This window comes from Lutjanus erythropterus, chromosome 19, assembly GCF_056507025.1.
Source record: "Lutjanus erythropterus isolate fLutEry1 chromosome 19, fLutEry1.hap2, whole genome shotgun sequence".
Taxonomy (NCBI): domain Eukaryota; kingdom Metazoa; phylum Chordata; class Actinopteri; order Lutjaniformes; family Lutjanidae; genus Lutjanus; species Lutjanus erythropterus.
In genome coordinates this window covers 6,876,780-6,903,341 of record NC_139335.1, presented here as the reverse complement: position 1 = coordinate 6,903,341, position 26,562 = coordinate 6,876,780, and the positions used below count along the sequence as shown (strand labels likewise).

Below are 26,562 nucleotides of genomic sequence, written 5' to 3'. Positions count from 1 at the left end.
AGGGGTCTTGTTTCTGAAAGACGGTAAGTTCAACAGTTCATTTAGTTGAAATTAGACTAAAGCAAAAACTTTTAATCAATGAAAATTAAAAACAAAACAAAACAAAGGGAATTATCGTAAACTAAGCAATGCTGCAGACATTAGTCTTAGATTTATTGTTGATGGTATGAAAATTATGGATCTGATCACTGACATTATCATCACGATATTGGCGATATCGATAATATCATCAATATTATAGCCTGGCCGGGCATATAGCCAACGTTGCCTGACATGTGCCTGTACAAAAACTTTTTGTTGTTTTTAACAGGGCATAAAGCAGATTATATTTGTTTGCAGGCTTTATAGGCAGCACTGTATGCATGTTTGATTCTTTTTCCTAATTCAGGTTTAATATATGGGGCCTTTCTATCAAACTGGTTCAAATTCAGAATCGGAAACATCTTGAAATAAAAGTGTCCTCTCACCCAAACTTTGTGTGTAAATTGTGTAACCTAATATGTCCAAGGTACACATTTATAGTAAACGTACAGTTAAATATAATGTATTTTGAGACAGCTTTGTTAGAACACTGACAGGGAACATTTTACTGCAACATGAACACTTTCACTTTAAGTACATTTATCTGATAATATTTCGATACTTTCACTTGTACTGAAAGTATTTTTACAGTGTGATATTAGCACTTTTGCTTAAGTAAAGGATCTGAACACTTTTTGCAGTCCTGTTCTGGAGGAGTAACATCATGTCCTGTCTGGACAGACAGACTGGTCTCCACAGAGGCTGCGGGAAAGTGTGCACGCGCATATGAACGCATGCTCACGCGCAAAGCGGTTAACTTTTCCAAGCTACAGATTAGCTGCATGTTGACGAGTGTGCATGTTGTTTAACATCAGACCAACAGACGTGCATCAACTTAACGTTACTGTGAATGAAGGATATCAAACTTTAAGAGGAGGAAACACAAGTTTACCTGATGACTGTTCACTCTGGTGGTGGGATTTTGTCTTTAGTTCTGCTTCATCCTCTCATCTGAGTAGCTGACACTGACGCCCTCTTTGACACAAGGTGGAGGTGGGGCCCACGCGTACCTCTCGGGGCCCTACGCAACTTGCGTAGTGTGCGTGTAAGGCCGGCCAGCTCTGCATTTACACATAGTGACCACTGGAGGGCATGAAACACTTGATCATCCAGCATTGTCAGCATATTATCCATATTTATATAGACAGATATTCACGTATTATATCTTTTACATCGATCTCATATCATGTCTTCCTTTAGTGTCTATGTTGTCCATTCATTATCGATCTCATGTCAAAGCAGCAACACCTCCAGCGTAGACTTTCAAAATAAAACGTTCAAACTATGCAGAAATAAAAAAAAAAAAAAAAGGTTCTCAGAACAAGCTATATTTGGATTTGTGGAATACAGTGAAAGAGATCATGGTAAAGCCTATGAGATGTTTTTGTCTTTAAAATAACATGAATTAAGTACAATGACAAACTCAGTTTGTACAACTTAGCCAAAGTAGAAATAAAAAAAATCATGAAAGATTTTTAAAACTAGTGAAAATTTGGAAATCAAAATTTAAAATATAAAGACTAAATTAAACTATAAAATTTAACAAAGCAGGGGTGCTGAACAAGGACTCGGGTACACTGAATTTCTGGTTTTCTGAATACTGCAGTCCTGGAGTAATTACACGACTAACCAGTAGGAGGCAGTAATGTAACGTAAAGAACGCCAACTGCCGTAAAACGTCAAAGCAGCAGCCGAAGAAGAATCGGCTTTAACTCCTGAGCTTCAGTCCTCCTGACGAACAGCAAAGAGGAAACGAAGAAGGGAGCAGGAGAGGAGACAGATATCTCCACCAAAACAGTAAGCGCACTGACTTTAAAACTGTCGATTAATTATGAGGTTGCTGAAACTTTAAATGGTTGAAACCACTCTAGCGTTGATGTTATTATTGTGGGCTAATACTAAAACGGTTCAGATACTGAACAACAGGTGCGCTTAGTTAGCGTTAGCTAAGTTATCTTGTTAGCTCTAAACTGAGCTCGGTTAACTGTTGTCTAAGTTAACCAACGTTAACTAACAACGATTTCAGAATGAAATATGAGTTAAACATCTCTATAGTTACTTAATATTCGTCTGTATACATTATTTGTAATATTAAAGTTACACTTTAACTACCATGACGCCTACTAATGTGATTAGCTCCCGTCAACTAACGTTAACGTTATAGTTAATATTTAATCGCTAACGTCAACAATTTAGCCAACAATATGACTGTTATTGGCTAAAGTATTTTGATTTTTTTTAAATAGTTTTGATCGATTGATGCTCCAATTGCTGTGACAATTTCACGTTAAGTTGGTTTGTTAGCAGCCATTAGCTGTTATCTGTTATCAGTTTTGACAGGTGAAGCTGCAGTAGTCAGAGGAGGACGCAAAACTAGTTACTTCATCTCTTTGGTGTATTAATCGATTAGTTAGGTAAATGGGAGATGTTTAAACTGTGTGTTCTTGTCGGGTTTCATGGTGTTACGCAAACCAATTTTTATGTGTTAAATCGCTTCATTTGCCCTTTGTGTTGATGCAGTGGGAGTGCCGAGGCTTACAAGAGCTACAGGTCACATGCTACCTTGTAATCCACAGATAAACCCTGTGTGGTCGTTTTACAGTAGGACGTTATTATGCTGCTTAGCTGCAAGATATTCTCAGAGAATGTCCACCTTTAAACTCTAACTTATGATGTTGTATAATAATAAATGTGCTGGCACTGTAATAAGGAGAAAGACCTAGTTCTAAGATGATATGGAAACGTCTAAATGCATTTTTAATTATACAAATGATAAAAGTTGGCCACACAAAAAAAGAGATATAAAAGATTGTGTCTGTCAGATGTCTGAGTTTAAAAAGAAAACCACTGACTATACGACTGTTGACAATATAAATGAGCAATCAAGGCTACAAACCTTGAAAGATTATTAAATTTAGAACAAATGTCCAATTTCATATATACTTTAAGCCATGAAACTTGGAATCAGATTAATATACAGATTTGCAACAACATAACCTGCCCTGATTGAGAATGTGAGCAGTACTACAGATTGTTTTTTTTATTTTCCTGATAAAAGTCCTGAAGCAGGTTAGTATTTACACAATCTTAAATCTTCAGTGCAACACATACACATGTATTACATTTTAATACATGTTAGAATACTTATATAGATAGTGTAAGTGTATGTATATGTAATGTTTGCACAATAACGTTCGTGCATGGGCAAGTGTATGCAAGCATATGAGTATGCATGATCCATGTATGTTGTCTATGTATAACCATGTACTATACATGTACTACTAGATAAGCTTGTTCCAGGACAAAAATTTGCAGTGAACTTACTGAACCACCATATCATTATGTTAATTTTTTCTTTACCTGAGTAATATAATTAAATATATTAGTAAGGTAAAGAACCTTTACATATATTAATATATGTAAAGCCTTGGGAAATGGCTTTTCTTTGAGAAAGAAGGTCTTCACCTGTATCATTAAATGACAAACATCACAGAATCCAACACTATTACCTGTGCTTTACATCTGCAATAAAGGTTTCCTCTATTGTAATGATAAAACAAATTTTCTTTTCTGAAAATTAGTATTTGTGTCCAACATTTTGTTATAACAAGAAGATTGTAAGACATTTCTTTGGACATCTTTATATTAAGAACACCTCCCATGGACCTACCCCACCCTATATTTCCTTATCTAAATAAATGATACAGAGAATAGTAACAAGCATTAGTGCAATACCAGAAAATAGATTTAGCAGCTCACAGTAATGAGAAAATAACAATGTCTGCTGTCAATGCTGTCCAGAAATAGGCTTCATGTTTTCAGGAACAAGTCCGAGTGTCCTTAGAGTCTGGATGTGACCTGTTCATAACCTGCTATGCTGGACATTAGTTTGATCAAATGATCAAATGATGAGGGGAGAAAACTGGTTTTCAGCATAACTGCATTCCTGCGCTGATCATGAGATCAGCATGGGGGCAAGCTTTTTCTTTTCTCTTTTCATGTCTCGTCACATGCCAGCTTCTCACACATCTGCTAAACTAACACACAACTGATACAGGCCTCCCTCATTAGAGGTTTTGACATTAGTGTGTTATGCGGACAAACGTGTTGAATGTGGAACTTCTCAAATCCTTCATATTTTGCTAGACTTTGTCTCTGATATTGCAGTCTACAATGTGTCTAAAACTGAAAATCAAGTTTGCTGATGTTTGAGTGTCACTAATGGATGATATCAATGTTAATTTTCTAGAGGTTCTGGTTGATTTAAGGGTGCTGAGCACTCTAATCCTTCAGCAACATGGGGGAACTCTTCAGAAGCGAAGAGATGACGCTGGCTCAGCTCTTCCTCCAGTCGGAAGCTGCCTACTGTTGTGTCAGTGAACTGGGAGAGATCGGGATGGTGCAGTTTCGTGATGTAAGTCCACTCCCATCCTGTTGTCCTCTGAATCACGATTGCTGTATTTCCTACGAACTGAAAGTTGCTCTCCAAAACCGGTACCTGTTGTGTAAAGCATCAGCATCAGTGACATTGTTGAAAAAGTGCGTGACTTCTGCATCGTGGTCATCATGTGCTTACAGCTGACCCCTCATTCCACGCATGAGAAAGCCCATTCCTGACCAGCTTGAGGGAAGCTTTGTGCTCGAGTATATGATGGGCTGTAACAGAGTAGGTCTGTGCATCAGCAGTGGGATCTTAGTCAGTCCATCTAATTATTGTCTTGACACCCTCCACCCATTTAAAATACATGTATTGTCAAATGATGATATAGATAAGGAGCTTTTGTTTTTTTTACACTTGTTAAAAAGAGTTTATTGATAGATTCAAAAGAGCTTTTTAATAACAGGGTAGCCAATGGATAGAGATCCAAAATTTGAGTAAGGGTTTAATAAAATGATTAATATCAGAACTGCAGAGGTTGCTGTTTGTACAAATGTTACAGATGCATAGTTTTTATCCTTTCCTTTTTAAAGGCAAGTCTTTTTTTTAAGGCTGGGCGATAAAATGATCTTGTGACAGTATTGTGATAAAATGTATGTCTCTAGATGATAAACTTTGAACATTTCTTAATTGATATGAATAGATCTAACAGCCTGTGAGCAGAGCACATACTGCAGGCAATGAAACAGATTGTAGGATATATTTTACTGGAGTCAGCAGCAACAATGCTCACAATCTGTAAGTCAAACAAAAGGGGAAAAGTATGATAAATTTATCACCTGTTGAACAAGCAAGGCCACTCTGCTCACAGTAACTCATTTTATGCAGCCATACAGACCTTGTTACTCTGTTATGTTTGACAAAAAAGTAACACAAGTGGTTTGGGTGACGAGTCAAAAGTGACGAGTTTAAGGTGGAGTGCAAAATATATCCTAAATGAAGCCCTGTTGGCACAGTTAAATGTTTTTTTTTTATGTTAATAAACTATATTCTTAAGTTTAACTAATGAATCATCTGGTTTCTTTAGCCTTCAGTCATTATTAGGATACATTTTAAGTTGGCAGCTTTGTCACATTGTTTCTCATGATAAAATTAATATTGCTCAATATGGACAAAATTATTGTGAGTCCTGTGTCTTTGTAAACATGTCAGTCAGTGTTCTGTCGTTTGAGCCTCACTTATTTTCTTTTTCTTTTTTTCTTGCAGCTAAATCCTGATGTGAATGTGTTTCAACGAAAATTTGTCAATGAAGTGCGACGATGTGAGGAGATGGATCGCAAACTGAGTGAGTGAACTTAAATATATTTTTAAATATATTCTGCTTCTGCCTTTACAGGAGGGCTGGATGGAAATGAACAGTTCTGTCACTCAGGCTCCTGAAACACAACACCTTTTTAATTTAATTTTTGTAAACTCAGCTCTCTCTATGCTAATCTGGAGGGGTGACGTCATATACACATCCTTTTACCTTGTTACCTCTATCTTGCAGGATTTGTTGAGAAAGAAATAAAGAAGGCCAACATCCCAATAGTTGACACAGGAGAGAACCCTGAAGTCCCCTTCCCAAGGGACATGATCGACCTGGAGGTATTTGCTCTGTCTTTATTAAACTGTGAGCTCTATCATCTACTACGTCCATCCACTGAACCTTCTGTACGTCTCCCCATAGGCCACATTCGAGAAGCTTGAGAATGAGCTGAAGGAAATAAACACCAACCAAGAGGCCCTAAAGAAGAACTTCCTGGAACTGACTGAGCTCAAGCACATTCTGCGCCGCACGCAGCAGTTTTTTGATGAGGTCAGCTTGACTGTGCACACAGAGCTTGCAAAATCGTGTGGTCAGGTCTTTTTATTTTACAACGTTGTGGTGGCCTGAAAGAGAAGTGGGACTTATAATTGTTTATCACCATGGTTGTATAGCTTGAGAAAGAAATTAAGTCTTCTGTATATGCTGATGGATAATTTTAAAAACAAAAGTAGAATTGATTAAAGGGAGCAATCTGTAATATTTCCTGTAATAAATCACAAAATGACCATGATATGTATTCAGAGATATTAAGTACTTGTTTCTCTTACCACAACTCTACAGCCACAGTGTCCTCCTTGTATAATTTCTATTCTGGTCCGTAACCTGTGTTATTGTTTGCCCAAAGTTCAAATTAATGCCGAATGTTCACCGAGTGAGTGAGTGTTTGTTTATGAGCCGTGAGAAATCATGAATAATCTTTTAGAAGGAATAGATGTTTATTACGTTTAAATTGACCAGTATGTTAATGGAGTCTTGTTGGTAGTAAGACAGGCATCCAGAAAACTCCAGCTGAGCTTGCTCTCCCTCGTTCACATACACAACAGAGCACTTATTGCTGCTTGATTTGGCGAAAGGTGTGTCATTCGTAATCAGTTATAGTCGCTCACATGGCCTTTGACCATTTCCACCGTTGTAAAATACTTGACACAGATTTAGTTCTGTGTATATGGTTGATTTACTGGAGCTAAACCTTTACTGCCTGCCATTCCCCAACATCAATTCCACTTCATTGCCTTCACAAACAACATTTAAGTAATCTTTTACAAGTTGTTGTGGGGTTAAATGAGGTGAGTCTTAGCCAAACATGTAAATAGCTGTTCAATCATTAACTGGCTCTTCTGTCTTTGTCCTGTCCACATCTTAACATTCATATAAGTAAAATGTCTGAAACAGCAGTGGTCATAAGTATGTATTTTTAGTAATGCAGCTCTGATAATGATTATGAGCCATTGTAGCTGATGAATTGTTAACTTACTCTTATACAGATGGAGGATCCCAGTTTGCTGGAAGAGTCGTCCACCCTCATGGACCCAAATGAGCCAAACCGAGGAGCTCCTCTCAGACTGGGGTGAGTCTGTTTTTGTAGTCTTCCCCAGATTCAGAAGGATTAAGATTTTCTTGGAGATTTCCAATCTGTGCACTTCCGCCTTCTGTGTCTGAATCCAGACACTTTAGCTCAGGCTGCCCAGCTTAGGCAGGCAACAAAGGTCACATAAACATTCACAAATCTAATTCCTATTAGTGTAGGCATTTCAGTCAGTGTTGTCACCTTGATCAGCTTTTTCCGAAGAAGGAACCAAAGAACAGAGAGACAGTACATGGCCAAGCTGTCCTATATCGTGAAGACAGTCTCAACAATGTTGTTTCACTGAATGTAATGTAGCAGAGGTAATTTATCTTTCATTTGGTGTTTTGTTGAGCAAAAAGTAAGGTTGCTTATTATTCACATAAAGTCTGCTCCATCTGTTATCACCAAGACTTCAAAACATTCAACCCCAATTCCAGAAAAGTTGGGACATTGTGTAAAACGTAAATAAAAACGGAATGTAGTGATTTGCAAATTATGTATATTCCATTCAGTACAAACAGGTTTTGGAGGAACTTATGCTGCCATCCAGACAACATCTTTTTAAAGAATATCCCTGCTTATTTCAGCAAGACAATACCAAGACACATTCTGCAGAGACCTCAGACTGCTGAGCATCTGAAGTCGTATATCAAGCAAGAATGAGAAAGACTTTCACTTTCAAAAATTCAACAGTTAGTGTCCTCAGTTCTCGAACAGAGTGCCCCTATACAAACTTTTTTGAAATGTGTTGTTGGTACCACATTCAAAATGAGTGTATATTTATTAAAAACAGAAAAATTCCTCAGTCTTGTCTTTGTACTGTATTCAATTGAATATAGATCCAAAAACTTTTGTTAAAGTTTCTTTGACTCACTGGTCAAAGTTTTTAAGGGCATTTTTTTTAGAAGCTTTGTACATATAACAAACAACAATGGTGACAGAATTTTTCCATCTGTTGTAGATTTGTGGCTGGAGTCATTGGCAGGGAACGTATTCCCACATTCGAGAGGATGCTGTGGAGGGTTTGCAGAGGAAATGTTTTCCTGAGGCAGGCAGACATAGAAGATCCTCTGGAGGACCCAACTACGGTCAGTACTGTTTAATAAGTGAAAATAATCCTCAGTAGTCTCTTAATTCTTACTGTATTACAATAAATTGAGTAGAGAATTCTAATGATTTCCTGGGAAGATGTATTATCTGTTTCAATCCTAACTGTGTGATGCTTCCACAGGGTGACCAGGTCCACAAGTCTGTCTTCATCATCTTCTTCCAGGGAGACCAGCTGAAGAATAGAGTCAAGAAGATCTGTGAGGGGTAAGTGACAGTGACTTATCAACATTAGTACAATTGTAATAAAGTGTTCTTCTCCAACATATCATTATCTGTAATTTTTCATCTATCTTCAGGTTCAGAGCAACCTTGTACCCGTGTCCAGAAACACCCCAGGAGAGGAAAGAGATGCTGGCAGGAGTGAATGCACGCATTGAGGACCTGCAAATGGTAAATACGCTTGCAGGAAAAATGTCTTTGCAGTGTTTGGTCATTAACACAAAAACACACTTGACCTGGTTAGTTCCCTTATTCTCTGTCTGGTCAGGAGGAAATCTACTGGAAAGTCACTGTAGAGGATATTTCATAAGCCACGGAGACAGTTGAGATACAGTAACCACATCCGCTTTTCAAACTCCTGCCAAATCTCCAAGCCAGATATTTTATAAGTAATAAATTGAATTGATTTAGGCTTCACTAACCACTGATAAATCATAGACTGAAAGAGAGTGAGAGATGAATACTTGAAGGATGTTAGAGATGGTAGCTGCTTTATAGGTCAGAGGTTCTCAATTTTTTTCACAACAAAAGACAAGAATGAAAATAGACAGGGGACCCCCTAATGGAATCATTTGACATAATCTTTTTTTAACACTTCTTAGTCATGTGAAAGAGCAACACGAGAGAAATGCGTTAGAAAGATGTAGAGACTAATGTCTCCATGCTGATACATGTCTACTGTAATGTTGAGGTAATGTTACGACCAAGCGATGCCTTTTGTGTGCCTTCTTTTCTTTGTGTATTTCCCCAGCATGAAATCCGGTATATGTAAATGTCAGGAAACCTAACTCCTGGCCAAATGTCAAACGTCAGCGTCTTTGGAAAGGCAGATAATCAATTGTCTCACTCCCATTAAAGGCAGCCTTGTTGCGGGAAGTTTTGTCACTGAGGACGTGTGTCCCAGTGAGAAAGTGACATAAATGCATACCCTCTATTGTCCTCCAGCAGGAGAATCTTTCCGTAGAAACTACACGGTTGTCATTGTGTATGTAGTGTTGAATTCCTCCCTGGTGACTTATCTAGCGTGAGGTAGATCCCTGGGAATCCCTCCTAATTAAGCTTTGCAGGCAAGAACTGTCTTGTATCTGCCTGTCTATATGGGTGTTTTACATCATGTCACACAGTCTCGCATATCACAGAAATCACATTTGTTCAAGTGTCATGTACTCAGATGTTATAGGATCATTGACAGCTGCAGCTATAGAGACGACTTGGACAAGACAGATACTTGATATTTGACATGTGTCCTGTTTGACAGATCGATTTGTATCCTCTCACAGCCTTACATACCAGAGAATCTGAATCTTGAAATCGTGGATGCTTGTGGTTACGCTTGTCACTAAAGTTAAATGACAGAATGGCATGGATGAAGAAGAATGTCAAAACTAATTGGACACCAATCAGCGATATGTGGGCCATCACGCCTCTCGAGGCGAGACTGTGCCTGTAGGGTGGATACCGCAGAGCTTAAATATCTTGCTATTTGCTGATCGTGGGGCTGGATGAGTCATACAGCAGGATACCTGGGAATATCTTGTATCAGACCACACTTTGATCTTTAACATATGACTTGCTGCTCACTAAACACAGCAGTGAATGTAAACTATTTCTGTTGATCAAGGAATGTTGAATCACTGCTGCTGTTTGTTTTTATGTTTTCTTGTTATGATAACCTTCTCTTTTATTTCATGTGGACTTCATTTAGATATATTTGTAGTGGTAAATGTCTTTGGTTTAGTTAATGAAGTTTATTTATATCAGGGACTGTGTGCAAAATACATTAGTTGCAGAGAAAAGATGCTTTGTGCTAGATTTAGCTTCTTAGCTAATTTCCAGCTGCAGTTCCTGGGCAGGTTAAAGGAAATAATCATCTCAACACACACACACAGCCACACACAATAACACATTTCATAAGAAAGTTGAGCAAAAATATTACGTATTAAGTTCCTTAAAATCCATTTTTTTGACTTCTCGAGAAAATATGGAAGCCTGTGCAGGTTTTAAGTGGCTTTAAAAGAAAAGGAAGATTATGCAAAAGCAGAGCCTCATTCAGGGACACTATAATCTCTGCTTGAAGCAGACCTTGAGGCTCTGCTGGTGTACTCAGAACAAAGCTCTTTAACAGTGGAGGAGCAGCATTATGGAGTATCTCATGCTCTAAACAGACATTAAAGACAAAATTAAGTTGTCAAAGCTCAGCATTTTATTTTCAACAAATATCTTAGTGATGATGCTGTTGTGATTTTCTGTTCCTGTTCCTTTCAGGGCTTGATTAGGTAGTGACCGTAATGATTGATGATTTGTAAAACTTGGAACATGCTGGTTTATGTAGATCCACCTTCGATAGTATTGTGGTTAATATTTGAACAACTGGCATCATCTTAATCATTTCTGATTAAGAGAAAAAATATTAAACCTCCCTGAGATCCTCAGGTAGTTAGAAATGCACAGGGTGAACCAAAAACAGCAGCAATTGATGTTGGCTCCCACAACACTTGTCTTGTCACTTTTTGGTTCCAGAACTGGAGACATATGTTCATCTTCTAACAGCTGTCAATATCTAACCAGAAAAGCCTAAATTAGATTCTAAATTGCTTTTTTTTTTAAAGAGTGTGCTGGCAAATATAGGTAGCACTGACAATGAACTACAAACAAGTGTGATTATAAGATCATGAATAGCACATCTAGTAAAGTCATGTAAAAGGTTTCATTCTGACCACGACCACCTCTGCTCTCGTCTGCCCCCACAGGTGCTGAACCAGACTGAGGATCACAGGCAGAGGGTCCTGCAGGCTGCAGCCAAAACGGTCAGAGTGTGGTTCATCAAGGTGAGGAAGATGAAGGCCATCTACCACACCCTCAACCTCTGCAACATCGACGTCACTCAGAAGTGTCTGATCGCTGAGGTGTGGTGTCCCGTCTCTGACCTGGACTCCATTCAGTTTGCCCTGCGCAGGGGGACGGTGAGTAACTGAGCACCATGTTTAAGGAGAATATACACTATTTAGTAGGTCCAGTTCATATTTTACAGACACAGTAACACATGCCACCCCAGTTATTCTTAGAAAGTAGATTCTGGTTCAAGGTCATTGTACTTGGATATGTATTGAATGTTGCAGAACCAGTTTGAAACCAACAAGACTAAACTACATCAGTGCGTACAGGGTGTTCCACCAGTTTTATGCTCCAGCTTTTGTGTGTACTCAAATATCAGTGTAGTGAAAGATGTTGTACAATACAGTTAAGTTTCTTTATGTTTTTTTTAGTTTAAGACAAGTTAAGTTAGCGAGTTGCACACAGTGCAGTGATCAAAGCCAATATCCGATTCAGTGTGTGGCAGTTTCCCCAAACATTTTCTCATCCAGACTCCTTTAACTACCGCTTTTGTTTTTTTCTCACTGCAAATGATTACTTTGGCAAACTGCCGCATCACGTCGCCTGTCTCGGGTTTGTTTACATTTGCTCCTGGGTAACATCAGATAAGATTAGGTTCCCCATGAAATCACATGATATCTTGCTTCCCCTTATACATAATCTTAATATAATAAGGCCTGGCAGTAACCTGGAGCACTTTTGGACAAAATGTAAAAGTTTCATAGTCAGTGTTCAATTTAATTTATTTAATTTTCTATCAAAGAAAAGTTACAAAAGTGAAAAAGAAAATTGCGATCATTTCGTCTCTAGAGTGAAGACTACAAGTCTAAAAAACTTACATTAGCCACTACTAGCATAACAAACCCGAATCTCTGAATCTCTGTCGGCAGTTGAGTTGCATTGTGGGTAATATAGGTGCCAAGTTTTGAGAAAGAAGAACGTGTGGAATTAAAAAAACAAAACAAAAAAGATATTTCTGCCAATGTTTCAGTTTTTATCTTTTTCATTGTGAGACTGATAATGTTATAGGAGTGCAGTGTAGCAACAGAAACTTGGCTCTGTAAAACATGGAACTGTCTCTACACTCAATTTATCTCTCAGCTGTCTTTCTTCTGCTTGTCTTGCAACATGAAGCCTTGGTGTGCTGTATCAAGATCTTATCTCAAGCACTCCTGCAATACTTCCACCGTTCTGCAAAGCTGTCCTGACAGGCTGCGTGATCTCAGCGGAGATGAACTGATGTCCTAATCTTTTACCAGTTTATTAAAATCAGATTTTAAAGAAGACGGATGAGAACAGAGATGAGCTGTGAGACACTCAATCCTAAAAAGTTAGAAAGCAGCAGGATCCCTCTTATTTATGCACAGTTAGCTTTCAGCATTCTCTGCACATGAGCTCATTCTTAGATTAGTAGGATTTTAAAATATCGCTCAAGCCCCTTTTACACTAGACAAAAACCCACTAATACCCACTATTGTCTGGCTCTTGTCCTCAAAGGGTACAATCTGCATTCACTCCAGCGTCAAATAACCCTGCAGTAGTAACGGGTGTTTATCAGCTTCAGCTCTGATCGACAGTGATGTGACACCAGGGAGGACATGCTAATGTTAGCTAGCCCATTTTCAGCAGAATCAATGAAAGCTTGTCACCTCCACTGTTACCTTCTAAGACTTGCCCCATTTTCATACACATGTGCTGTTCAGCTTGACTCAGTTTGATTCGCGGCAGAGTGGAGTTTGCACCCACTCGAGGATGTGTATTTAACTGATGAAGTGCTCATCTTCAGTCAAGCATATGATCTGTGGATAAACATTTTGATTCCTAGAAATTCTTTGCAGTTAAAGTCATTATTTTGTTATCTGAACCCCTTTATTATGAAGCAGCAAAATCAGGAAATGTTGGGCTGCATATATGTGCTAATTTTGATGTGAAAACAGTATTGCAAGTGCCACGGTGGTTGCATTGCTTCCAAACTCTTGAATGGCCTGTTTGCCTTCTTTCTTTGCCTCATTGCTGGTCCGTGAAAGAAAATGAATACGTATGATAATCTTGTGTCATTGCGTTGTGTGTCTTGTGCTACATGACATTTAGGAGAAGAGCGGCTCCACTGTGCCTTCCATCCTCAATAGGATGCAGACCAAGCAGACCCCACCCACCTATAACAAGACCAACAAGTTCACCTCTGGCTTCCAGAACATTGTGGATGCCTATGGAATTGGCAGCTATCGTGAGATTAACCCAGGTAAGCATGTGTCACACCTTTCTCTGTACACCCCTAAAACCACCAATGTCACTCTGTATCTGAGGCTGGTTTCACACAATGAAACTTTCATGCAACTACTTGCAGGTTGCAAAATGGATTCTTTAGTCCAATGAGCCTCCACTGATGGCTCTTTGTTCCAACCTTCTGACATTAGTATGAAATTGTAGCTGTTAACAGCAATGTAAACAAATTTTGCTTAACTTATGTTTGTTTGATGACATTGTTACCAACCACACATGAAGTCTGTGACATCATTTCCTTCTGAAAACATCCAAAAGGTCATCGTCTGTTTTATTAATTTGTTCATTTTGGTGATAAGTGGTTGGTTTGGAAATGTTTGATAATGTGTCAGATGATGACATCAAACATTCTGCATTCCAGTGATTTGATTGGCTTGTTGCATGAAACTGTTTTCAAAAAGTTGTTTCAAGTGTGTTGCAGAGGGATTTACACTATGCAACTCAACTGCCAGCCTTAAAGGGACAGTTTACTACAAAATTTAAAAAGATTTAATGTTCCTCTGACCTGTTGGGCTTTTTATCCATCTGTACTGTTTTGGTGTGAGTTGGCCCTTTATATTAGAAAGAGCGAATGGGTTGTGATTGTTGGAAGAGACTTTTTGTTTTGAATTTTTCAAATGTATTTCGGCCAAAATCTCCAAAACTCTCCAAAAATATGTATTTTTTTTATGCTGAGGTGAACTGTCCCTTTAAACTTTTTGTTTGCAAAAGTCTGTCCACCCAGCTGCCTGTAGTTTGAACTACTTGCCTATGCTGCATCATCATCCATTATATCCTTGTTGTAACACACTGTGTATTATGACATGTTTCACTCATATGTTGTTTCACCTGCCACACCACCCTCCCCACATGTGATGCCTGCCTCCCTACCTCCCCGTCTCCAGCGCCATACACCATCATCACCTTCCCCTTCCTGTTTGCGGTTATGTTTGGGGACCTGGGCCACGGGACGCTCATGACCTGTGCTGCCCTGTACCTTGTGTTGAGAGAGAGCAGGCTGATAGCCCAAAAGAATGATAACGAGGTATGGACTCCATCATAGCCATCTCCATCAGCCCTACACCATCCGTACTGGTGTTACACCAGCCCCAGAGCTGTGCAGGGTTTTTTTTCTTGTTTGAGAAACACATTTGGTCTGAAGTTCTCTCTCACTGATTGTTTTGTGGCAGATGTTCAGCATGGTGTTTGCAGGGCGTTACATCATCCTGTTAATGGGAATCTTCTCAGTCTACACCGGGATCATTTACAACGACTGTTTCTCCAAGTCACTCAACGTGTTTGGCTCTGGCTGGAGTGTCAGACCCATGTTCAACTCACGAATAGGGGGCAACTGGACGTAAGTGTCACTAATCACTAGCCAGTTAATCGCTGTAGATGTGCTGCGATTCAAGTCACAAAACTGATCACTGCTCTTGTCTTCAACATCATCATCATCTATCATCATCTCAGCGATGAAACCCTGCGAGACAGTAGAGTTTTGCAGTTGGACCCAACAATAGATGGAGTGTTCAATGGGCCGTACCCGATTGGCATTGATCCAGTGAGTGTTTCTTTGCAATCTGTATTCTCTTTATTCTGCTAAGTAGAAACTAGTTGTTACTCAGTACATGCTTTCAAGCCACGTCTTGGCGAATTAATATATATCAGTTAAAAGTAATTCATCAGTAATGGTTAGGGTTAGGGGTTAGGGTTATTATCTGTAGCGCTGACATAAACTTCCTGATATAACTGTGTATATTGTGGTTGAACATTAACAAACAGTAACTGTCTCTCAGATATGGAACATTGCCACCAACAAGCTGACATTCCTGAACTCCTTCAAGATGAAGATGTCTGTCATCCTGGGAGTCATCCACATGCTGTTCGGAGTCTCTCTCAGTCTCTTCAACCACCTGTGAGATTTTCTCTGTTTATATTTGCATTTCTTGTTGTTTTTCTTTCTCTCTGAATTTGTGCGTGATTGCCGAGGTGACGAAGTGATTGGAGGGCTTGACGATAAGGACTGCCCGCTTGCCAGGAACACGTAAAATCTCATGTTGGGCTAAAAACTAATTAATTTTTCATGCCATGGGCAGAAAATGCTGTTGTCAGCCTCTCAGATATGGAGATTCTTAATTTATTATGATATTTAACTGGATAACATTCAAAACCCAATAATATCTTTGGGTTTTAGTCTGACAGAATGAGACATTTAAACACATCACCTCGGATTTAAAAAACTGAGATGGACACGATTGTCATGATTGTGACAATTTGCAGACGTTGCAGCCCTAGATTAAACTTGACAATTAACTTTAGCCTGTATTGTTATTTAATAACCACTAATGAATAAAACAATTCATACACAAGCAAGTAAAAACTGACTTTAAGCAAGTACATTTCTGATGCACTTGTATGACCAAGCAAGTGAAAAAACATTAACGTTGAACCCTGGATTGTTTGTGGTTGTCTGCAGGTATTTCAAGAAGCCGCTGAATATCTACTTGGGGTTCATCCCAGAGATTGTCTTCATGTCCAGTCTGTTTGGCTACCTTGTCATTCTGATCTTCTATAAGTGGGTCTCATACGATGCAAGCACCTCCAAGGACGCTCCAAGTCTCCTCATCGCCTTTATCAACATGTTCCTCTTCAACTACAACGACCCCAGTAACAAACCTCTCTACAGAGGACAGGTCAGATGTCCATCCATCCTTTTGTCATGAAATGAACCACAGCAAAGTAACTGTCCTTTAATGTTTTTCTTTCTCTCTTCTCCCCTCAATATGTAGATGGGGCTCCAATCGCTCTTAGTGGTAATCGCCTTGGCTTGTGTTCCCTGTATGTTAATAGTGAAAACTCTCGTTCTGCGGAGACAGTATTTGTGGCGAAAACACCTGGTAAGATGAAGCATAACACATTGTACCTCAGTTATAAACATAGTAAGTGATTTTTATCCCATTAATTTTGATATTTTACCCATCTTCTGTCTCAGGGCACGCAGAACTTTGGGGGAATCAGGGTGGGCAACGGGCCCACTGAGGATGAGGCTGAAATTATCCAGCATGACCAGCTCTCACAGCACTCTGAGGAGGAGGCTGAGGTAAAAGAGACATTTGGTGAGGGAGGGGGAGTAACTCAGGGTTATAGGATCTACTCACAACTTTTGAATAATTCAGTAACTCAGCCACAGATGGAAACAGAAACCAATACCTCATGTTTCCACTTCCACTGTGGCAAAAAAAAGGATTGATTAATTATTATTTATCCAGTGGTTATTCAATGATTTAACAAACTCCTCACCGCCGCCTCGAGATTATTGTAAATGCTACTGAGAGATTTGTGTGCAGCTGCCTATAAATCTAACTTCATGTGAAAAAACAAGTGAGGTTGTTTGTTGTGCAAAGTTCCTGCTAGTATGGAAAAGTATAGAATTTTATTAATTTCCAGGTCTGGATGAGTATGGAAAAAAAGAAGAGAGAGTAAGCAAAAATATTTGTTTCCAGGCCCTCTCAGTTTTCTAAAATATAAAATTCTGAATTTCTAACAATAACTTTTCATGGCATTTGGAGCAGCAAAAATGAGCAGCGCAGCTCTGCTCCAAGTGCCTGATAACTGAACCAAATTAGTCTCTACACACATTACAACCACATAAACACAACAAACAACACATCACTTGTCATGCATGTCTAATACACTAGTTCTGTAGTTTGTCTAAGCTTGTCTAAACCTGTTTGAGTTATGCAGTGATCTCTGTGTGAGGAAACTAAAGCTTAATGGCTGTGGAACATCATCCAGCTTTGTGCATACAGTAGGAATGTGGACTGAACGGTCACAATGTGTAAATGCAAGTTTTCAGAGGGCTGGCTTGACAATCCCAAATAAAACAGCATATGTAATCAGAATTAAACATGGGACTACATGTGAACAGTAGGATTTTAAAATCATTTATTTACATAATAAACATCTAGCTATTTGTACTCGGGTGTTAAATATTGTCTAAGAAATCTACTGAGAAGTCTGGAAATTTGTACATGTAGAAACCTTGTAAAATGTGTGCTGAGTGTTGCCATCCTGTAAAGTTGGGTCCGCCCTCTTTCCTTTTTAAGTGAGTAACTGATTTCTCCCATTACTTTTCTGTTTACTGATGTCTGTCTGTCTATCTGTCAATCTGTGTGCGTGTGTGTTGTCAATAACCAAGCGTTGCCTTTTGTCACCTGCTGTCAAGGCCCGCGAGGAGGAAGAGGTAGGACAGGAGCTCACGCTGCACCTCCACCCTGCAACCTATCCCCTCCTGTCAAAGTGCATGTCCAGCTTTTCTGTCTCTGTCTTCCCCTCGCTTTGTTGTCTGTGTACACTGTCAACCCTTGCCTGCTGCTCCCCGCTGTGTCCGTTTGTGTGTATGTAAGTGTTAGTCGGTGTGTGGTCGGTGTGTGTTCCAGGAGCTACTTGTTGAAACATGGGTGTCCCCAAGCAGTGGGCATGAGTGGGCCGGTACAGTCATGGCGATGTGCATGAGGCATCAGCGGGGCAGCTGATTCTTTGGGTTTACAAGGTCCTAGGATGACGGTGCCTCTTTTTCTAATTTAGGGGGCTTTGATGATCTACAGTCGCAAATGGCTTTCCTATCAATTACCTGAATGATCGTGATACACAATGAACCAAAACTCCTCCTATGTGGACCTCAGGACCTGTCGTAGAGAGGTTGTTTTCTGACATCTGTTATGTTTTTAATGTTCTGTTTCTGTCCCGCAGTTTAACTTTGCAGATGTGGCCGTGCATCAGGCGATTCACACCATAGAGTACTGTCTAGGCTGCATCTCCAACACTGCTTCCTATCTGAGGCTGTGGGCCCTCAGTCTGGCTCATGCACGTAAGTCACATCACAGTTTGACTATATATTAATACAGTAATTTAAGGAGAGAAATGGACGTCCACACTTAAATGAAATGCATGCTGAACGCCTTTCTTCTTTGTCCCATGCATAGAGTTGTCAGAGGTGCTGTGGTCCATGGTGATGCACATCGGCCTTTCTTCCAGCAGCCTCGGAGGCTTCTTCCTTCTGGCCATAGTCTTTTGCTTCTTCGCTATTCTCACAGTTGCCATTCTTCTCATTATGGAAGGTCTGTCAGCCTTCCTACATGCACTGCGACTCCACTGGTAAGTTCTGTAATTGTGTGTTTGTTGCTTTTGTTTGTTTGCTTTCTTTTCCCTCCTTAATTTAAACATTCATGTGTTTTTTATCTGTGTAGATTATTATGTTAAGTTTTTAGTGGCTTGAAAGGGCGCTAATACTACAATTTTTGAACCGATGGCTTAGAGCTGCAACAATAAGTTTATTAATCAGTTAGTGTGGGGCTGCAATTAACAAATTTTTTCATTGGCTTTTGGAAACTGATCGGTATTTTTTGCCATATTCTGAAATTCATGAACCAAACAACAAATAAGTTGAGAAGAGGACGGACAGATGAATGTTTTTACCCTCCCATCTTTTACATATTTGACAGAAAACCACTCAGCCTCTGATCTGATAATCTACTTCACAATTTTGAGCATCCCATCCAGCATTGAGAAGTTTTATAAATGATGAGCATTAATCAGTAAAATAAAATAAAAAATAGATAAGTTCCTGTACACTGGATGTGCTATTTTAAGGGCGGAGAGGAAGACTTTATGGTGTTTACAGTCATTTGACACTAGTCAACTACAGACCTATAGCTCCACCTGCAGGCTGGTTTTCGCTTTATGGTTTTTCAGAAACTGTCTTAAATTTTATATAAGAGGTGACCATTTCAGCCTTTTTCTTTCAACTTAAGGAACTAGGGCTTCTTTGGATTGAAAAGGAAGTTCAAGGGATTCAGTTGATACTCGTGGTGTAAATGGTAATATTAGAAAAACTAAAGTCAAACATGGGTCAGGTAAAGAGGTCAGTGAAAATATTCTAAACAGAGTTAATGTAGCTGAACATCGCATAACAAAACACCAGATTCACACGATCTGTATGACTGGTTATTATATTTATTTTACATAGTTAAAATTCTCAACAAATTATGTAACAACACATTCACAGCACCTGGGTGTGTCTGCCAGTCAACAATGGTGTGTCCCCCGCTCTCTTTCCTGGCCGGTGGCCTGGAACATGTCTGGCTCTAAATCTGTGTTGTGCTTTCCATTTTTGCTGCATGCGTGGTCTGCAGAACCGTCTACAACTCCTCATTCTGACCTGGAAAAGCCTCTGTTGTCTCCTTATTAATAATGTCTTTGTCTGGCTTTGCTGAATGTCATCGCGGTGTTATAATCCAGTGGCACATTTACGGGGTATTCATTCCTCTGTCTCAACCACTCTTATCTATAATTATCCTTTGCACAGGAATGCTGGGTGACTCAGCTTCAACTACAGGGCCTTCAGGGACAATCAGGTGTTGTTTTGTATTAAGAGAAGCTTATATAAAACGTGAGTTATAGTATCAGGACATCATGTGACCACTCAAAATCACATGTAAGGTCTGTTTGCCAAAGTGGTGGTTGGCAAAATCTTTTTGGCTTTCCATTTTTAGGTGCTCATCTATCTACAGATTTTCTTTATAATACCCTGTTGACCTCAGCTATGGAAGACTAAAGGCTGGATTATTTTCCCAAACAGACAAATACACAAACAGCTGCGGACGCCACAGATGCCTGTTTATTTTGTTTGTACTTCTTTCTGGAGTCGGCTTTCAGGATGCATTCTACACATGCGTCCAAGTAGATCGGCGTCTGAAAAGTCCGTGCTGTCACAACAAATTGAGGGTACACTGATGTCTGCACAGAGCCAATGTGTACACTCTCTGATCAAGAAGATGACGGCATGCGAACCCTTATGCACTCGCAGATGCATAAAGTATAATACGAGCTTTGTTCTGCCTGCAGACAAATCAGATTTGTTTATCAAATTAGATATTTAAAACAGAGTGTCCAGACTGTTATTTGCAAGTGATCAGACTGGATTTGTGTGTCCAGACGTCACCAGCGTATTGGCGTGGGTTGCTGTGGTAGTGATGTAGGTGTCAATAGTTACGCACGCTGGTGACGCAGCTTTCCAACCTGGAATGATAAGAAATTGAGATCCATTATCTCGCCCTCCTAACAACTGCGATGTCAAATCATGGTGCAGAACTGGCTAGTATACACTGCAATGCTCAGCCTCCCTGACGTGCTTCCATCACTGTGGATTTGAGCTCATTGTCATGTGTTGCATTGTGATTGATGCAGTAGACACTTTGAAATTCGATTTGAGCAGCCACAGTGTCCTAAGATGCATCTGTGGAAATCTGCTTGGCATTTCGAACCATCTCCAAATGTGGCTTGAATCCGCTTCGCACAAATCGCATTTCATGTGGGGGTTTTTTGCTGGCAAGACTTTCTGAAATCAATTTGGATACAATCTAGATATGCCAAAAAATGGATCTGAGCTGGCAATCTGAACAAGGTATATTACACAATCATACAGCATATATATAGAAGAAGAAGATGGTGTATGTAGAGAAATGACAGCATCGGTCAGCTAAGAAAGTAAGACAACGTTTTATGATTTCAAAAGAATGCAAGTCTATCTCTGGTATTGAGGACAAATGTGGCCTGTGGTTTTTGGGAATGATTGAACACAGATGAGACTTGCAGATATTAAAATAAGCTTCTGGAATTTATTTTAACACTGATGATCACTGGGACGTAATGATACCAAAAACTCAAGGTACGATAATACCATGATTAAAAGTCTGTGATACAATATTTATGTGGATATTAAAGAACAAAGAAAAAATGGCTTGGAAAAAATGGCCTTTTTAAAATTATAAATCTGATCTGTACAGTATTTTTTTGTTTGTGTAAAATTGTCTTGTGCAAAAAAAAATTGGCATGAATTGTCTTTGGCAATGAATGCTTAAATTATGTTTTGTCACACTCTTGCATCCCCAATTATTCCTGAGCGTTTCTGCAAGTGTGAGGTACAGTAGTCTTTTTAAAACAACGATCCCCTCCTCATCTGCTTTCCCACAGCAGACAGACTATGGAATGACAGGTATTCGTAGTTAAAAGGTCACCCAGCCGTCATTTAGCATCGGCCTTTTAAAAATAGACCCCGATCATTTTCCAGAAGGGAAGAAGCTTAGGTGTCTGGCCCCCAGGACCGCATCCAGGACCGGGGATGTAGACATGAGCGGGTGCAGGTGGGTGCAGACTGTGGAATGAAGAGCAGGGGTCACCAGCCTCAAACGCTCTGCTCAGCGTTACCCACCCTGACAGCCGTCACCACCGCTGCGTCTCATCACTGTATCAGTGTTTGAGACGCTTCCTGGCCTCCCTGTTTTTCCAAGCCGAGTCGCTCTCCATTGTTTTTGTTCTGGTTATTCTTCTCCTTCTTTCTTATTTTTTTCTGCTAAAAGTGTGAAAACTCAGACACTGGCAGGTGCTCAAATTTCACCCACAACTCCGGCAAAATGACACTCATTGACCTCAAGGTGGAGCTGTAACGATAAAGTTTCAGTTTTTGCACTTATCTTAAACAGCTTGCCATAGACTCAGAATTATTTTGCCGTTTTAATCTTTCAGTTCATCTGATGTCAACTTCTTTGACTTTTTGTCAATTTTGTTAAAATCCTTTTCTCACAAACTCCTCCCAGACCGTTGGGCCGATAGTCCTGAACATCAGACAACATTATCTTTGGACTTTGTTGATTTAAGTAATGTATTAGGGAATTTTGATCTGATCAGTTTGCACAATCCTGAACCTCTCCTGAAATGCCTCACCTCAACCCGTCGTCAATTTTGGTCGATATAAACTGTTTGTAATGACCTTTAGATCAGTCAGACGTTAATTCCACAGTGATGTTGAGTATCTTGCTGCACTTTGTACTGACAGCATGTTCTGTTATGCTCAGTGTCACCTTTTCTGGAGATCCATAGGTCAGGGGTTCAAATCCCTGTGTGTTCAAGTCCTACTTTCCTCCAAAGAAGCCGTTTGTGTGGGGGGTGTACTTCTTGTCAATGCTCATGGCTATATTTTTTATTTTATTTTTGTTTTCTACACAGGGTGGAGTTCCAGAACAAGTTTTACTCGGGCCAGGGCTTCAAGTTCCTCCCCTTCACCTTCGAAAGCATCCTAGACGGGAGGTTTGAGGACTGAAATCTGACAGCTCCTCTTCTTCTTCTTCGTCTTCTTCTTGTTAATGTCACTCATCTCTTGAGAACGTGTGTGGTGTTGAATAGTTTTTTTGTGTGTGTTATGCAGTTTCTGACTTTACTGAGTGTTACCACATCTACAAGAGTGACACTCCAAAAGATTATCTGTCTTAACTGCCATTTGTTTTAAACTTCCCATCACCTTTTAGAATCAGTATCTAAATCTGGAGCATCTACGATTAATTCATTCATAGAAAAATAGCATCTGTTATTTGTCTTGTCTTAGTGAAGTCCTTTTTGTTTTACCTGTGTTTTATTTAGTTTAATATTATTTATGCAAATTTTTCCTTTATAAAACCTGCAATTTTTTTTCTATGTGGCAGTGTTGCACTGCCAATCGTAAATAAGGTCTGTTAACTGCAGATGTCGTGACTGATTATTTTGACAAAGTGACAGAAGCGTGTCTTACTTTCCTCTCCACATTGCTGTATCCAGATTATCTATTTCACTCTTCAGCAACAATCAACATCTTGTGCACAGAGTGTCTCATCTGTTTGATTTCAAAAACACACACACACACCCTCACTTTGCACATGCCTACATGTCTATTACACTGCATACTGACCTCACACACAGAGCTATAAAGGTCCAAAGGGAATACAGTTTAACTCGCATCAGGATGTCAGTGGTGCTTTGAAGATGGAGTTGAAGTGACTGTTAAACTCTGCGTCGTGCTCTCACATTGCCATAAGTACCCTTTGTGTTTAGTGATCTGTTTGCTATCGATCTACGGCACACAGAGAGTATGAAGGAGAATCTGTAGGTGGATGTTCTGGAACAATCCAACATGCTAAAGTGGCTGAACAGTTTCAGTCATGCTGTTTTTGTTCCTTGTGCCGATTTCAGTTGTGTAAATGTAAGATGATATCCTCACACAAGGGAAGTAAGAGCAGTGCACAGCAGACATGTTCAAGTAGAATTCATTCCTCGGAGATCATTTAACACCCACATTAATTCTGCATCTGTGTGTCAATAAAGTGGAAAGAGCTGGATTAACTTGTGGTTTTGCTTCATTTCCTCTCTCGCGTCCTTTATTTACTTAATACCAACAGACGGGTTCCTGCACCAAGACCCAGTGCTGTGCTGAGACCTGTTGTGTACTGAGCTGTCATGCAATGGAACAGTTTACTGTGCTGCCTTAAGGTTTCAAAAAACAACAAAAGCATAGATATACTTTTGATGAGAATGACTGCATGCTCATACAGTTTTCATTTTTTTGTAGACTTATCCCAGGGATCTTGTCTCGTCAGCCGTTTCCGATCCACTTTCTACCAAACACTCTCCTTCCCAGTGGAAACTGAGTTGTTTTCTTCTATTTTTGTTGATGATTTATTGATTTATTTTTTTGTTCTGTTTTGTCGTTATTATTGTTGGTATTTTTTCCACAGATGTGGCCAGGCTTTGTTTTTCTTTGGATGTTATTTTGAATGTTTCCATGCAACTTACTGATGACTAGACAGCAGATTCTCTTATGTCCCATGATATTATAAGGGGTGAATTTAGCGTGGGGTGAGTAGTAACAGTAATAGTCATTTTTCACACAGCTGTGTGTGTGTGTGTGTGTGTGTGTGTGTGTGTGTGTGTGTGTGTGCGTGTGCATGTGCATGAGACAGGGTTGAAAATTAAGTTTTTGTGTTGGCTAAAACAGCTCTTCAACAGAACCGTCACCTGTGGTTTCTTCTATAGTTATTTTAAAAATACAGCTGCTGTGGTAATAAATTGTCTCGGTGCAGCTCTTATTCAATTTTGTTTTTGTTTTGTAATCTTACAGCGGGGTTACAGAAGAGCTGTGTTGAAAGATTGTACCCTGAAAGGGAAAAAGAAAGAAAGAAAACCTATTCACCTTTGGTTTTATGGGTATAACTATTTTAGGTCGCAGCTTCCTCTCTGCCATGTGACAGTTTCTGGTCTGCTAAAGGTGACTGTAGATATTTGTATTCAAGTCTATCTTTTGTTCCCAATAAGTAAAAAAAAAGGTGACCTGCTGGTTTGTGTGCTTACATGCTAAGACATTTTCTCATGGATGTTTAAAGGGATTTTGGTGAATTTAATTTGTCTTTTTACATGGTGTTACTGAGGATAACTTGTCGATTAAACTGTTAAACGTTTGGTGTTGCAGAGACATGTGATTCTCCTGCGACTGCTCTGCTAAAAGATGCCTCCGGGTGTTTGTATACAAACTGAACTTTTGTTCTCAATAAGATGATCTCATTTTGGCTGTATTCTGTTGATGGGCTCTGTAAATGGTAAAAATACACAAGCATCATGACCAAAATGTACTTTAAATGTATAACTGAGCTCTGAAAAACTTAATTGCATGAAGAAAAACACTCAACAAAAATGTTCAAAAATAATTATGTAACTTGAAAAAAAGAATAAAGTTGCCCACAAAAAATTAATCTCATCTTACAACATATTTAAAGAAGCCAAACTGCATTAAAAAAATGGAATCTCCTTTGAGCAATGGCAGATCTTTTTAAGAAAATAAGACTACTGAAGGACTGAAAGTGCTCAATAAACAGGTTTTGCATCATATTTTATAAACCGAACCTATATTTTATACTGTATGTCAAATATTGATCAGTAAAATAGCTTTTAAAAACTATATTTGCCTCTGAAATTTAGTGAAATGGAAATAATAAGTACCTTAAAATTGTGCTGTTTCAAAAATAAAGTCTGTCAGAATCAGGTCTGATTGTGTTTGAACTCCTCTTGGTGGTGCTGTTGAACAGGCCGTGCAGCTGCAGTCGCACATGAGAAATGAGCGTTGTGTTTTTTGTCCTGCGAGTCTCTGCAGTTGTCTGTGACACATGAATTATTATTATTACCTGCTTCAGTGCTGCTGAGCTTTGTTCCTGAAATAGGATACCGGGCATTCATTTGGCAAACGGACAGGAAATTACCCATAAGGACCCTTCCTGCATTGTGAATAAATGTACAGTTAATGTATTTGGGGCATAATGGGCCTTTTCTTTAACACGTCATTTATAATTGAGTAATCGACCGGGTTCTCTCAGTCCAGCCGCCTATGTTACAATGAGTCCAAACAGAAGTGTCCTCCTGAAGGTCCACCCATGGGATCTTTCTCAATCCTGTCGAAAGCAGCAGGAAACATTCAGATTTACACAATATTACATTTTTAGTAGTGGAGGAAGAAGTACTCACATCTTGTACCTGACGGGGAATTTTAATATTTTGTTGATTTTGGAGGACCCTGTGGGCAAAAGCAGGAGTGTTCTGCTTCTTTTTAACCGGCTAATGTTCTACTCACTGTCACTTTGCCCGGGAAAATGTTAACACAGGCTCATTTCCTCTGGTGTCAAGGAGAATCTGACCCAGTGGCATTAAGAGTAACTTTACTGAAATAACTAATCATCCCACTGATGGTCTTGTTTGCGCATGGAGGTCACATAAAGGCATCAGTATTAGATTGTTTTATAACCAGATAAAATGAAAAGTAGCAGAATCACAGAGTAGAAATGCTCT

General features: G+C 39.4%; 1 protein-coding gene across 2 annotated transcripts; it reads left to right on the top strand.

Moving 5' to 3' along the window:
- The first annotated feature begins 1,742 nt into the window (after positions 1 to 1,742).
- On the top strand, positions 1,743 to 24,068 carry atp6v0a1a (ATPase H+ transporting V0 subunit a1a). Of its 2 annotated transcripts, XM_084743545.1 has the most exons (22): positions 1,743 to 1,878; positions 4,331 to 4,495; positions 5,726 to 5,804; positions 6,009 to 6,106; positions 6,189 to 6,317; positions 7,313 to 7,395; positions 8,357 to 8,483; positions 8,627 to 8,709; positions 8,802 to 8,895; positions 11,475 to 11,687; positions 13,690 to 13,840; positions 14,766 to 14,905; positions 15,051 to 15,217; positions 15,331 to 15,421; positions 15,657 to 15,775; positions 16,337 to 16,553; positions 16,650 to 16,757; positions 16,853 to 16,960; positions 18,059 to 18,103; positions 18,613 to 18,730; positions 18,846 to 19,017; positions 22,927 to 24,068. In XM_084743545.1, the coding sequence occupies exons 2-22, from the start codon at positions 4,379 to 4,381 to the stop codon at positions 23,018 to 23,020; spliced, it is 2,553 nt and encodes an 850-aa protein (XP_084599671.1). In that variant the 5' UTR covers positions 1,743 to 1,878; positions 4,331 to 4,378; the 3' UTR covers positions 23,021 to 24,068. The 2 variants fall into 2 exon arrangements, with proteins under 2 accessions (XP_084599671.1, XP_084599670.1); XM_084743544.1 differs by lacking the exon at positions 18,059 to 18,103.
- The last annotated feature ends 2,494 nt before the right edge of the window (positions 24,069 to 26,562 follow it).

Excerpts from the sequence above, each read along its gene's own strand:
- atp6v0a1a (XM_084743545.1), top strand. The coding sequence starts at position 4,379 with ATGGGGGAACTCTTCAGAAGCGAAGAGATGACGCTGGCTCAGCTCTTC. Across the intron at positions 8,710-8,801 it reads GTCAAGAAGATCTGTGAGGG|GTTCAGAGCAACCTTGTACC; the intron begins GTAAGTGACAGT and ends ATCTATCTTCAG. Across the intron at positions 19,018-22,926 it reads CATGCACTGCGACTCCACTG|GGTGGAGTTCCAGAACAAGT; the intron begins GTAAGTTCTGTA and ends TTTTCTACACAG.